This window comes from Taudactylus pleione, unplaced genomic scaffold (assembly GCF_031769625.1).
Source record: "Taudactylus pleione unplaced genomic scaffold, aTauple2 ptg000205l, whole genome shotgun sequence".
Lineage (NCBI taxonomy): Eukaryota > Metazoa > Chordata > Amphibia > Anura > Myobatrachidae > Taudactylus > Taudactylus pleione.
This window is the reverse complement of record NW_028284607.1, coordinates 7050949-7065838: the sequence shown is the minus strand read 5'-3', so window position 1 is coordinate 7065838 and position 14890 is coordinate 7050949. Positions and strand designations below refer to the sequence as shown.

Below are 14890 nucleotides of genomic sequence, written 5' to 3'. Positions count from 1 at the left end.
AGTGAAACAGGACGAGGAAGCCCTTGTGCTTGTTTCATGCAAGTCCTGTATGGCCAGTTTGTTCCCTTAGGAAGTAAAGGATGGTTTGTGTGTCTGTTATAAAGAGCCACCTCACCATCACCAGTCCAGTTTACCTGTCCCTGTACAAGAGCCATCTTGGGTGTTCTCTTTGTCCCAGGTAATGAAGCAGTTTGTGGATCGTATGGCTTCTCCCACACTGCCTCCTTGGACGCGGGTGTCCACAGCATGCCATGTTTGCACATTCTATGCATCCTTCCTGGAAGGATGTTTATGGCCATTCTAGTGAGAGTATGGCACCATCAAATGTTGAAAGTAGACCGGTAGTTACTAAGGAGCCTAATACTTTTTATCGGTCTGCTCAGCATATGGTTTCAGACGCATCATCAGAGGAATCAGATGATGCGCAGGGTTCTACTCCAGGGTCTAGCTTGGGGGAGGAGGACCATTTGTCCACAGTGGATGTTCTTTCTTTGCTGAGGGCGCTTAAATCGGTCCTACATATTCAGGATGATGAACCAACTCATAGTTAGAAGGCTCCAGTGTTAAAACACCACCGGAAAGTGGCCAAAATGGAGTTTCCTATATCTGAGCAGCTCACTGAGCTGATGGAAGAGGCATTGAGTAACCCGGACAAATGGTTTTATGTGAATAAAATAATAACCTTGTTGTATCTTTTCCCAGCTTCTGTATGTACTAAGCGGGAGGTACCTCCTACGGTGGATGCTCATGTGACGGACTTAATCAGAAATGCTACATTGCCTATTCCATCAGTATCTTCTCTGAAGGATTCCACAGATAGAAAAATTGAAGCATGTCTTTAAACAATATTCGTCTGGAGCTGTTACTCATCCAGCTATGGCTGGAGCCTGGGTAGCCAAGGCTTTTGAAGATTGGATGGGGCATTGGAAGTTTCTCTATCAGATGCTACCAGAAAACAGATGATGTATATCTCTCACATACGAGAAGTGGCTTCCTATGTGGGAGGAGCTGCAGTAGATGCTGGAATTTTAGTTTCTGAAGCTGGCCACACACACACAGCGATATTTTACCCGACACATTGGAACGACAGATCATGTAAAATATGGCCAAATTGAGAGTAAATCGTGAGTCCCCACTCACGATGCGATGCGCGTCCCCGCTGGTCGCACATCGCATCGTCAGATATGCCATGCAGTAGGGCAGATCTGACAATCTAGGACACAATGCACTGTGAAAGTCTCTGGATGCAGGAGAGATCGTTTGAAGATTGGACACCAAATCGTGTGCAGATCATGTGGAGATCGTGTGCAGAACTGCTGGGGAGAGTTTCAAGGGAAATTATACCAGTCGGCTCATCGTGTGCAGATCGCTATGTCTGTGGTCAGCTTAAGGCATCAGCAGCTTCAATAGTGGCTCGCAGGGCCATTTGGTTTAAGATCCTGGAAAGCTGACCTTTCTATGGAATGTACTTTTTGGAGCAGAGTTAGATAAGATAATAGCTACTATGGCAGCTTCAAAGTCAGCAGGTCTGCCATCTACGGCTACAATAAAATGTAGGCAGGTTTCTTTTTGGTCCTTCCGTCCTCAGGGACGAGCAAGGGATCAGTCTTCCTCTAAGCGTCTAGTTTTTGCAGGACAACAAGGTGACAAACCTAAGTCGTCTGGGCTGGCAAGGCGTCCAGCTTCTAAATCGGATGACAAAATGCCTTGGCCTGATGGGACGGGTTTCCTAATGGGGGATCCCAGGGTGGGAGGCCGACTTCTTCCGTTTGAGGATTACTGGCATCAAACAACAGATGCCAGGGTCCGAGAGTGGTCTCTCTCAGGGGTATGCCCTCACTTTCAGGAGGCATCCTCCAAAGAAGTTTTTTTTTTTTTTTTTTTTTTTTGCACAGATCCTCCATCAGATGCGGTCAAGGCCTTGGCCATTCAGGAGGCCATTTACTCCCTGCTGCAGGCAGGGTAATAATCCTGGTTCCTCTGTCGTAACAAGGAAGGAGTGGTTGTTCCAATCTATTATTGGTTCAGAAACCGAATGAGGCTCATCGCCCTATTCTAAATCTAAAAACCCTCAACAGGTTTATCCATGTACCCAAGTTTCATATGGAAACTATCCACTCGATTATTTTGGCAATGGAGCCTGGGGATTATATGGTTTCCCTGGACAATCGGGATGCGTATCTGCATGTTTCTATTATACCATCCCACCAACAATTTGTACTGTTTGCTGTCCTTCAACAACATTACTAATTTCAGGCACTACCCTTTTGGTCTATCTATGGCTCCCCAGGTATTTACCAAAATAATGGCAGTCATGACGGCCTATCTCAGGCATCAGGGAGTCAGAATACTGCCATATATGGACAACCTTCTGATATTGGCGGTTGTTTTAAAAAAACATTTTCAGCTGACCATAGCCTGTCTACAAAAATTTCTTAATCCAACACAGCAGATGGTACATCTGGGAGCTCTTCTGGATTCTCGGGTACAAAGGGTGTTTCTGCCAGAGGACAAGATTGCGCCTCTATCATTGTGAATATGCAAGAGAAGGGTATCCATTTTATTAGCGATGCAGGTCTTGGGATCAATGGCATCCACCTTCGACATGGTGGGGTATGCTCAGTTCCATTCCAGGCCTCTGCAAAAATTGATTATCTCCAGGTGGAAAGGAAAGGTCCCAGAGGATCCTTCTCACTCCAGAGGATCGTCACTCCCTCCTCTTGTGGTGGCTGAAAAAGGACCATCTGAACAAAGGGTGCCCATTCTGGATTCCAAATTGGGTGCTTCTCACTATGGACACCAGTCTTCGCGGATGGGGGGCAGTGACAGGTCATCACATCTTTCAGGGAAGATGGAATGGACAAATCAAGAAAGTCATCTGCCAATAAACATTCTGGAACTGTGAGCAGTATACAAAGCACTTATCATGGCACAGGATCTGCTCCAGGGCAGGCCGGTCCAGATCCAATCCGACAACGCGACTACAGTGGCTCAACCATCAGGAAGCTATGCAGCCATGAAAGAGGTGACACAGGTTCTGATTTAGGCAGAACGTCATCTTCTGGCCATCTCGGCAATATTCATACCAGGAGTACTCAATTGGGAAGCAGACTTCCTAAATCACCAGGACATACACGCCGGAGAGTGGTCTCTCCTTTTGTAAGTGTTTCAGCTCCTGGTAAACAAATGGGATCTACCAGAAATGCATCTCATGGCATCACGTCACAACTACAAGGTCCCCAGGTACGGGTGCAGGTCCAAAGACCCATCAGCAGCCTTTGCGGACGCACTGGCAGTAAGATGGGACTTCAAGCTGGCGTATCTCTTTCCTCCAGTTTCCCTCCTCCCAAGAGTGCTCAGAAAATTTAAGCAGGAAGGCTGAACAGTAATACTGGTGGCTCAGGCTTGGTCCAGACGTCATTGATTCACCAACATACAGAATCTATCCATAGACAGTCCGTATCCTCTTCCTCTATGGCAGGATCTGTTAACGCAGGGTCCCTGCTGGCATCCAGACTTACCTCGTCTGGCTTTGACAGCGTGGCTCTTGAATCTTCCATCTTTAGAGCAAAAGGTTATTCCAGTTCTGTAATTCAAACAATGCTTAGGGAATGAAAGCGTGCCACTGCCCGCATCTGTTACAGGGTTTGGCATTCTTTTGGTCAATGGTGTTCCCACAGAAAGTATGATCCTAAGGTGTTTAGGATTTCCAGGGTACTGGCTTTTCTCCAGGCAGGATTAGACCATGGTCTCCGCCTGACCACTTTGAGAGTGCAGGTTTCTGCACTAGCAGTCTGGTTCCAGAGGAAGATGGCCTCATTACCAGATTGTTGAAAAATAATTCTAGGAATTCTGCTAGTTCAGCCTCCATTTGTTCCACCAGTAGCACCGTGGGATTTGTCTTTGGTTCTTTAAGGGGCTACAAGTTCCCCCATTGGAACCTCTGGACTCTGTAGACTTGAAATGGTTGACAGCGAAGGCACTTTCTTCTCCTCGCTATCTCTTCTGCTCGCAGAGTCTCTGATTTGGCAGCGGTATCTTGTCTCTCCCAATTTTTGATTTTTATTACCAGGATAGAGCTGTTCTTCGTACAAGGGAGGGTTACATTCCTAAGGTAGTGTCCCATTTTCATGTGAATGAAGATACTGTAGTTCCAGCTTTTCATGCTCCAGATCTTTCTGTAGGTGGAGCCTCCCTGGATGTAGTTTGTGCTTTCGGTATCTATGTGGAGCGCACAAACTCTGTTAGAAAATCAGATGCTCTATTTGTATTGTATGGTTTTCACAAACGAGGATGGCCAGCTAATAAGCAGACTCTGGTGAGATGGCTACGCATGACTATCTCAGGTGTACACACAGGCTGATCTCCCTGTCCCAAGCACAGTGACAGCACATTCTACTCTGTCTGTAGGGCCAGCGTGAGTGTTTAGTCGTGGTGCTTCCGCTGAACAGCTGTGTAAGGCAGCCACGTGGTCTTCTGTCCATACTTTTCTACTTTTGCCTCTCAGGATGCTTCCTTTTGGTTGACGAGTTCTCCTTTTTGCTCAGGAGCATCCCCCCACCCTAGGGGAGCTGCTTTAGGACATCCCCATGGTATCCCTGTGGATCCCTATGGACCCTGAAGAAGAAAAGTTATGGTAGACTTGCCTTGATAACTCCTTTTCTTGGAGGTCCACAGGACACCCACCCTGACGCACCTGGCTGCATGGGTATTTTTTTTTTTTCTTTTCTTTCGGTCATGGATTCTCTCTTCTTGTATGAGAGTGTTTCTGATGTACGATTGTTCTTCCTTCTCCTCTTTCCTTCTCCTCTTTCCTTCTCCTGCCTTGAGGCTTGTTAACAAAAGCCTGTGGCTAGGGGCGGGGTATATATGGAGGAGGACCTTAGGCATCCTGGAAGCTGAAGCTTTAACTGTTTGGTGCCTGGATCTCTCCAACCACATTATCTCCATAGTATCCCTGTAGACCCTATGGACCTCGAAGAAATGAAGTTATCAAGGTAAATCTACCATAACTTAAATTTTTATTTGATTTCTTTACAGGGTGACACCTGAGGCTCAGAACTTGCTGTACCCAGGAGATCGTATTTTGGAAATTAATGGCTCTCCTGTCATTACAATGCCTCCTAATGAGGTCAGAAGTTACCATGTCCTTTTAAGAGTGGGGAGCAGATGAATGTGTTTTTAGATGGCTTGGCCAATAATATCTCATTTGTACTTTTGTTTTTGGTAATATGCTTTTGCTCATTATTCCCTTCCCTCAGGCTGATAATTTGCTTTGCTGCACAGACCGGACCCTGCAGCTTCTGGTAGAGCACAACCCCCCTCTGACCCCCCCTGCGAATAGAGCTCCCCTGAAATCTCCTTCCCTGAACCCATGTCAGGGAAAGGGCATCTCCGACAGCAATACCAGGCGTAGCTCCATTCGGTCAGATTTTACTTACACTTTTTAATTGCTTTATGTCCTTACTTCAGCTCTGCTCATATTACCAACTTTTCTCTAAATTGCTGTCTGTGCTACTGAAAACCTTTATCCTTCCCTCTTCTCCTTGGTACAGAATACCATTCCTTTTAGTACTGCCCATATTGTACTGCTGCCTGCTGTCGTGTCACTCATAGTTTTCCTTTAAGTGTTACTCCTGTTTGATTATCATACTCCATATTAAGCCTTCTCACCACTGAGTATCATTTGTCTTCTATGTGTTTTTTGGACACCAGCATTGTTTCACAGTATTACAGCCGTCTTTTACAGTGCCCTTGCTATAGTTCTAGCTCGCCTACTTTGTCTTATTCTCTGTTATGTTCAACTCCTCATTCAGACGCAGTAACAGTAACAGCCGTTCCCCTGGACCCTGTTCTCCCAAAGACCCTCACTCAGTATCACGCTCAGAGTCTCTCCGCTGTGCAGCAGGTGGTGCCCAGCAGATCTTCCGCCCGTGTGAACTACTTCACGGTGAAGAGCTGGGGAAGGGCTTTTTTGGAAGAGCCATCAAGGTGTGGTTTTTCTAGATAAGTTACTCCCTTTTAGCAGCCTACTATCAATTTTGCCATACACTAAAACCTTTGTGCTTACAGGTCACACACAGAGACACGGGGAAAGTAATGGTCATGAAAGAGTTAATTCAGTTTGATGAGCAGACGCAGAAAACATTTCTGACAGAGGTAAGTAGCATCTTGAAAATGACATGACTTTATTTGGTTTTTTGCAGTTTCTTTTGCAGATTTGCTTGAAACAAGCAAAAAACAATGTGTTTTGATAGAGCTGCTATAGAGTTCTTCAGTAACTTGGAGGGCTGCAGTCAGCAAAATATATTCATAATATGTCAGAGTGAGGTTTATAACTGAAGGTGGCGACACCTGATTGGTTGGTTGACCTTCACTCAGGGCCTATCCAGGGAGGCAAGACCCTAGAGCAGGGGTGGGCAATAAGTGGCAATCCAGCTGTTGTTGAACTATAAAGCCCAGCATGCATTGCAACATTGTTAGCATGGCCAAATGGCAAAACTGTGGCAGGGCATGTTGGGATGTGTAGTTCTACAACAGCTAGGGGGCCACTTATTGCCCACCCACACCCTAGAAAGTGGGGACCACAATGTTTTCAGTAATAGTAGTTTAAAGGCCAACCAGCTGTTGAATCTGAAAAGGTCTATTTGAACCTGGGAGCAAACTTTGTGGGCACCTTCAGTCGCAGATGTTTGGTTGACAACCAGACTCTGTCACCAGAATTTAATAAAGAACCCGTCTTCCTATCCGCAAATAGTTTGCACCTAGAAGAAGCCTTGCACAAATTCCTCTTTAAGTCTCTCCAAATATTGAGGAAACAATTCACTGTACCCTGCACAACTGGAAGTGAAACCGACCGAATAGCTAGTAACACAGGATGCAGGCCGTACTGAATGAAGAAAGGAAAGTGACCCGATGACTCGAGAAACAGATTATTGTGGGCAAATTCTGCCCCTGCCAACAAGGATACCCAATCATCCTGATTAGCTGAAACATATAACTGGATAAACTTCTCCAGATCCTGGTTTACTTGCTCCGTCTTTCCAATGCTTTGGGGGTGATAGGCTGATGAGAAACTCAATTTAACTCCAAAGCATTTACATCGTGACCTCCAGAACCAGGATGTAAATTGTACACCACAATCCAAGTGTATGTCCTTGGGGACCCCGTGCAGCCTAAATGTTTATAAATACTTCAGCCAGCTTCAGAGCTGAGGGTAGGCCTTTTAATGGGACAAAATGACCCCCTTTGGAAATCTGTCCACCACAACCCAGGTGGTATTGAAGCCTTGGAAGCATGGTAAATCTGTGACTAAGTCCATGGAGATATGGGACCAAGGATGATCAGCTACTGATAGTGGATATAGACTTCCCGCGGGTGGGATGGGACTTTGTGTTGAGCAAACGTAGTACAGGCTGCCACAAAGTCCTTTACAGACAGTAGACCACCAATCATTCCTGAGGATTAACTCCAGGGTTCTCTTAACTCCCGCATGACCTGTGAAGTAACTTCTCACAGAGTTTAGGGGCTACAAATGTCTTCACTAGAGGTATTTTGACTTTGTTGGTTACTGCTGTAAAACAGGTAGGGTCCAGAATAGATTTATCTTCACGAACCTTATTCTTGATGGAACAGAATGTCCAGGACAAGGCGTCGGCTCTGGTGTTTTTGCTATCCGGGCGTTAGGTGATCACCAAATTAATGCGTTCGAAAAATAGTGACCATCTGAACTGATTAGTTCAAGCAGTGAGCTGTCTTGAGGTACATTAGATTCTTGTGGTCCAGTAAAAACAGTCACGGAATTTTGCCCTTTCAAGCCGGTAACGCCATTCTTGCAGAGCCAATTTGATGGACAACAGTTCCTTATTCCCGACGGTATAATTCCTCTCTGGAGCTGAAAATTTTAGAGAAAAGAAGCCACAAGAGTACCACTTTCCTTCTTTGTCTTTTTGCGAGAGCACCGCACCGCACCAACCCCAACTGTAGAGGCATCTACTTCCAAAAAGAAAGTCTGGTCACAGTTAGTCTTAAGATGGGCATCCACTATACAATTTTCTGTCATATATCTGTCCAATCTGGCTGGTTGGAATGAAAACCTGGTAATGTATGGGATCAAATGACCGTCGATCATATGGTTTTAAACACTGAAAAAAGGACAAAAAAAAATTGTTCAAATTGGTTACATTTGTGTGTTTTAACCAATTTGTCTGAACAACCATTTTTGGCTATTTTCCAGTTTTTGTGAGCAAATGGACGATTGTCATTTGCTCCCATACATTACGAGGTTTTCGTTCCAACCAGCCAGAATGGACAGATATCTGACAGAACATTGTATAGTCGATACCCAGCTTAAGAATGGGCGCTGAGATAAAACACTGCTTTAATTGAGGGAATGCTTCTTCCACCCCTGAAGGCCATATCCAAGTATCCTGACTCTTTTGGGTGAGAGAGGCGATGGGAGCTGCAACAGAAAAATAGTTGCTGATGAACTGCCAGTAAAACTTACAGAAGCCCAGAAAATGTTGCATCACCTTCAACCTTACTGGACAAGGCCAATTGACAATGGCAGAAAGCTTCTTCGGGTCCATCTGGAGGCTAGAACCCGAAATGATGTATCCCAGGAATATCAGCTTCCTTTGCTTGAAGGAGCATTTCTCTAATTTGCAAAAGAGATGGTTATCCCGGAGTCGAGACAGCAGCTCACATACATGCTAGTGATGGCTTACTATATTTCGGAAAATATAATCTAGATATACCACCACATACAGTACTTGTATGACAGTTCTCGAAAAATGTTATTCATGTACTTTTGGAAAACAGCTGCAGCATTACTTCATCCAAAAGGCATGACCATAACTGGTGTTGAATGCGGTCTTCCACTCATCCCCTGCCTGGATCCTGATTAGATTGTAGGCCACGCAAAGATCTAGTTTGGAAAAAAATCTTTGTCCCTTTTATACGGTCAAAGAGTTCTAAACTCAGGGGTAGAGGGTACCGGTCCTTGATAGTGGCATTCAGGCCCCGGTAAGCAATACATGGTCTTCGGTAACCATCGTTCTTTATAACGAAGAAGAGACCAGCTCCTGCGGGGACTTGAACTCTTTAATGAACCTTCGATCAAGGTTTTCCCTGATGTATTCGGATACTGCCTTGGTCTCAGGAAGTGAGAGAGGAAACACTATACCACAGGCCACTATTTTATTTTCCTAGGTAGCAGGTAGAGCAGTGCCACTACCGGGTAGTGTCTCAGCAACTTTCTTACTGAACACATCCCTGAAGGATTGATTAGGAGCTGGCAGGAGGTCATCTGGTGAAACAGACAAACTCTGAATAACTCCATGCGGAGGTCTGTTCGTGGTCAAACACCACTGATGGCACTGCGACCTCAACCTTATTTGGGGTTTATTCCAATCCAATGTGGAAGTATGTTTGCATAACCATAGAAGACTCAGGATGATTGGGAGTATATAGAAGGAAATTACGTTCTTATGAAGAATGCCCACTTGCATTGTGACATCTTCAGTCCGAGAGTGGATGGTAGCAGAAGGTAGTTTATTTCAGTCCACTCCAATAATACAAAGTGAAGATTGCAAAGGCACGCTAGAAATTCGTAACTTTTTCGGCTGTAATGAAGATTCCATCGGCACCAGAATTCAAGAATCCCTTAAGGGTTTCTGATGACTTCTTGAGCAACAGAGTCACTTCGATCAAGAACTGGTTATAAACATTTCTTCTTGGGGTATGCTGAAATGCACCTAAACTGACCACCCCTCGATCAGTTAGGCCCTCTCATTTCCCGGACGTTTTGGACAGCTAGTAAGGAGGTGACCTGATTTGTCACAGTACAAGCGCAGCTTGTTCTTGAACCTCCTTTCTCTTTCTGCGGCAGGAAGACATGATTTCCCGATCTGCATAGACTCTTCAGGAGGATCACTCTGTGCCGTGAATCGAAGAGCAAGTTTGAAGCTGGCGCAACGAGACTGTTCACTCTCTCATGCTCTTTCTCTATGACTGAGGTCTACCCGGATGCATAAAGATATTAGGTCATCCAGAGATGTTGGATGCTAGCACAGCCTTAATTTGCTCTGAAAGTCCTTGCATGAATGTAGCAACTAGAGCATCGTTGTTCCATCTCAACTTGGAGGCAAAAGTTCGGAACTGACCAGCAGTCAGACTGCCTTGCTTCAGTTGCAGAATACCCGAATCTGCGAAAGGACACTCATCCGGGTTCATCAAAGACTTTACGGAAAGCTTCTATGAATTTGGCGCTATTATTGACCAGAGGGTTATTTCTTTCCTACAACTGGGAAGCCCATGCTATGGCCTGTCTGGACAGCAGTGTTATGACTTAAGACGCCTTCGTCCTTTTGGAAGGAAAACTTGCAGCCTGGACCTCTAACTGAATCAAGCACTGATTTGGGAAGCTCTGTCAGCCTTTAGGAACCCCATCAAATGTTGCGGGATTCGGAATCCGTAATGGTGTGGAAGCACTTGCAGCTTGAATTGTCATCACGGGGTGGTGCTGGTTGTACCGGAAGTGGCTGGGTGGCACATACTCCATTGCATAAGCATTTGTAGGCACTGCATAATCTGGGCCTGGTCTTGTTCTTGTTTCTCGACTCTGGTGAGGAGGTTCTCCAGTAGATCTCCTTGTGAAAGATTACCAGCGGCATCCATGTTTTTATGGCCAGAGTATTCTGTCACAGGTCACTGATGGATAATGGATGCTAACCCATATTTTGGGATTGGCGAGACCCTGTACTTAGGCGTGGAGTCTAAAGAAGGTTTGGACTTAGCTGCTTCCGACACACAGGTCGCAGCCCTCAGACTTGGTTCCCTAATACAGGTGCTGGTGTATACTGAGTAGGACTGATGTACGATCAAGGCGTATAATGTAGTCGGAGAGCCAGGTACGAATCAACCAGACAAGACAGTACCAGGGATCAGACTTAAACGGGTCACAGAGAATAGCCAAGGTCAAAACTGGAATACCAAGCGTAGTACCAGGAATGAGGTGGAATCAGGTCACGTACAAAGCCAAGGTCAGGAACGAGCAGTAAGGATCACTAGGAATGCTGGAGTTTTGGTGGGAGCCTATACCCTGGCACAGTTATGCACTTGGGAGCTTATTTATATAGGAGGAAGCTTGGTTTTGGTGCCTCCTGTGACGTCACCTAGTGGTGTGCTTGGCCCAGTAAATTTTTCACAGGTCGACGCGCGTGCGCCCCTAGGGGAGCCACAGCCGCCTGCACCCTGATGCCTGGGTAAGGAAGCCTAATGACAGGACAGTGGGCGCCGGGGACTCCCCACCCACTGCCCTGCTGCTGACCAGCGCTGCTGGAGCAGGTAAGTGCATCATTTTAAAGTAGAAATTATTATTTACAAATGGAGAACAGTGAAGACCGTTTCCAGTTTTCCTAGCCAATTCATCCCAAGATAAAACCGTATGATGTGCCAAGAAATAGCAAGGAACCCAAAAACTACATCTAGGTATCTACAGGACTCTGTCACTATGGTAAATGTTAAAATTTCATAGAAGGTATAGCCAGGAGAAAACCCCTATACTCAAAACCAAACCAAAAATGTTGTATAATGCTGTATTTATGTTTTCATGTGTATTTGAAAAAAATCCAAGTTCTCTCCGGAACAATGTCCACCGAAAAGAAGAGACCAAAGTGTAGAAGTTTGGTATTAATGCACAAGTTTGGCAAAAACCACCAACTTTTAAGCACGGTGGAAGAGGGGTGGTGATTTGGATTTTTCATGCAATTCTGGGACCTGACTCATTCACAATCACTGAGTCCACCATGAACTCCTCAAATTTTTCTAGAGGAAAATGGTAAGTAAGGCCTTCTGTCAGATGACAACTGAAGCTTGGTTGAGGTTGGATCATGCAACATAACAATGATGAGCACCAGCAAAATTGCAACTGAATGTAAACCCCCTTAAGATGCTGTAGCTGGACTTCAGAAGAGCTGTGAATAAATGAATGCCCTCAAACATCAATAAACTAAGGCAGTATTTTAAGGAGGAATGTACCAATAATTCTTATATAAGATGTAAGAGACTTGTCCAGAAAACTGTTATATTAATTCTGCGAAAGGTAGCTCTATAAGCTAGTAATCATGAGGTGTGCTTACTTTGTTTCACATGGTTTCTGCATGTTGGCTTATTATCTGTTAAATTCTGTCAAAGTGAAATCTATATTTGGCACAGAATTTAATGTATCAAACTTTATAACTAGCAGTAGTTGATTGTTAATTATGTCCTGATATATCAGAAACAATAGGATTTAATTTATTTTTCACAACTGTAAATTAAAATGATTTTACATGAGGATACTGTTTTACCTGTTATAAATTATTATTATTTTACATTTTGGCTCCTTGCAGGTAAAGGTCATGCGTTCTCTGGATCATCCCAATGTGCTCCGTTTTATTGGGGTTCTCTATAAGGATCGTAGACTAAATCTGCTGACCGAGTATATAGAATGTGGCACATTAAAGGATTTCCTAAGAGGGGTGAGGCATAGTGAGACTTGGTGTTTAGACTATATTGTGTAAGAATCAAGCAACTGTTATGGTGCGTATCCACTACACGAGAGTGGAACGACTGTACGATTACAACATTGTAATCGTTCATCATCCTGTGCAGTGGTTATTGTGCCCAGACTGAACGATATGTCGTTCAGTGCAGGCACCCTCCCTCATCCCCGAACATGCACAACCTGATGATCTCGTCAGGTTGGCCTGCGTGTTCAGGCGATGACCAATGCCGACAACGACCAGCGGGAGCGCGCATCGCTGCTCGTTGCCGGCATAATTACTGCACGATTAATGAGCGACTGAACGATAATGTCATAATTGTTCAATCGCTCATTTTTCTCGTGTAGTGGATACGAGCCTTTAGGTATAAAACCTTTAACTTAGAATTATAAAGGCTAATAGTAACTTAAAATGTTGTGTTTTTTTTCCCCATCCCACACTCAGGACCACTGTCCTTGGCAACAGAAGGTCTCATTTGCTAAAGACATTTCATGTGGAATGGTAAGTTAAAAGAAAAACTCTAAATGCTATAATGAGCTCTAGCTAGTGTCTTTAATTTGTATTGATTTTCTCTTTAGGCATATCTTCACTCCATGAGCATTATCCATAGAGATCTCAACTCGCACAACTGTCTCATCAAGCTGGTAATATCCTCATTTCACTTTGTGGTTCTTCCATCAACCTGTCCAACATCTCCTCTTCTCTATGACCTTTTTGCAGACTTATGAAATGTTCCCTTTGATTGTACTCATTTGTATGTTTTTCTTCTCAGCTATCTGACGTTTGTCCACATTGGTAGGTTTTCTTCTCAGCTATGTTCTTTCCTTTACAGGATGGTACAGTGGTGGTTGCAGACTTTGGGCTTTCCAGACTCATTGTGGAAGAGAAACCAAGACCCCCGCCAGAACGTCCACCCACAAAGAAGCGAACACTACGCAAGTCTGACCGTCGAAAACGTTACACAGTTGTGGGCAATCCTTACTGGATGGCACCTGAAATGTTAAATGGTAATGGGGCAAATTCAAATGGGTTAGGAAGTAACCGTTTATAAGGGTATTGTGGCATGCAAAATGGGCAGCAAGGTTTGTGATGGAAATGTATAGTAATATGGTCTCCAATCTACACAGGTAAACAATACGATGAGAAGGTGGATATATTCTCATTTGGGATTGTTCTATGTGAGGTAAGAATACTTGATGGATCTTGCAACACTTTCAGGCCCGTAAGAACACAACTGCCTTTAAGCACAGTAACCATACATTTATTCTTCGGGTTCCATAGGGTCCACAGGATCTACCTTGGGATATGTAGTTGGATCACATCCAATGCACCAAACAGCAAAGCTTTGGAGCTCCCAGCATGCAAACGTCCATCTTCCAAGCCAGACGTTAAGCCTACTGTCTGATGGGGCGGGCCTTCCCCTGGAGGATGTCGGGTTGGAGGCTGACTTTTACAGTTCTCCCAGGTCTGGCAGCAAACAACTACAGATGCCTGGGTGCGAGAGCTGGTCTCTCAGGGTTATGCCATCACATTCCTAAGGCATCCCTCTGAAGATTGTTGCTACAAACCTTCCTGCAGACCCGGTCAGAGCTTCGGCCTTCCGGGAGTCTATTGGGGAACTCCTGAGGTCAGGAGTCATAGTCCCTGTTCCAGTGATGCAACAGGGAAGGGGTGGTTGTTCAAATTTATTTTTGATTCAAAAACCCAATGGGTCTCACCACCCTATCCTGATCTGAAGTCTCTCAACAGATTAATCAAGGTGCCTAAATTCCGTATAGAAACTACTGTCAATTATGCTGGCGATGGAGCCTGGAGACTTCATGGTCTCACTGGACATACAGGATGCATATCTGCATGTCCCGATTGCAAGATCCCACCAGGCCTTTCTCAGGTTTGCGGAAGATCAGCAACATTACCAATTCCAGACTCTACCCTTCGGTCTGGCCACAGCCCCTCGGGTATTTACCAAGACAATGGCAGCCATGACGGCTTGCCTCAGAAAACAAGGAGTCAGGATACTGCCATATCTAGACGGCCTCCTGATATTGGCACAATCTCAGGAGATGTTACAATGTCCTCTACGTGTGACCATTGTCTGCCTACAGGAGCACGACTGGGTAATTAATTGGAAAAAGTATTTTCTTTCTCCAACTCAGCAGATTGTGCACTTGGGGTGCTGCTGGACTCTCTGGGACAGAGGATTCTTCTACCAGAGGACAAGATTGTGGCACTACAGTCTCGTGCGCACAATCTGCTTTGCAAGCAAACCGTGTCAGTTCACTTGGCTATGCAGATACTGGGCTCCATGATAGCTACATTCGACATGGTGGCTTATGCCCAGTTCC

At 45.0% G+C, this 14890-nt stretch overlaps 1 protein-coding gene across 2 annotated transcripts in view; it reads left to right on the top strand.

Moving 5' to 3' along the window:
• LIMK2 (LIM domain kinase 2) overlaps positions 1 to 14890 on the top strand; it is a 55086-nt gene that overhangs the window by 34403 nt on the left and 5793 nt on the right. For both annotated transcript variants that reach the window (XM_088477915.1, XM_088477916.1), the window contains exons 6-14: positions 5041 to 5131; positions 5262 to 5425; positions 5817 to 5991; positions 6073 to 6159; positions 12393 to 12521; positions 12990 to 13046; positions 13124 to 13189; positions 13378 to 13552; positions 13673 to 13728. In XM_088477915.1, coding sequence (XP_088334041.1) covers positions 5041 to 5131; positions 5262 to 5425; positions 5817 to 5991; positions 6073 to 6159; positions 12393 to 12521; positions 12990 to 13046; positions 13124 to 13189; positions 13378 to 13552; positions 13673 to 13728 — 1000 coding nt within the window. The remainder of the gene's footprint in view (positions 1 to 5040; positions 5132 to 5261; positions 5426 to 5816; positions 5992 to 6072; positions 6160 to 12392; positions 12522 to 12989; positions 13047 to 13123; positions 13190 to 13377; positions 13553 to 13672; positions 13729 to 14890) is intronic.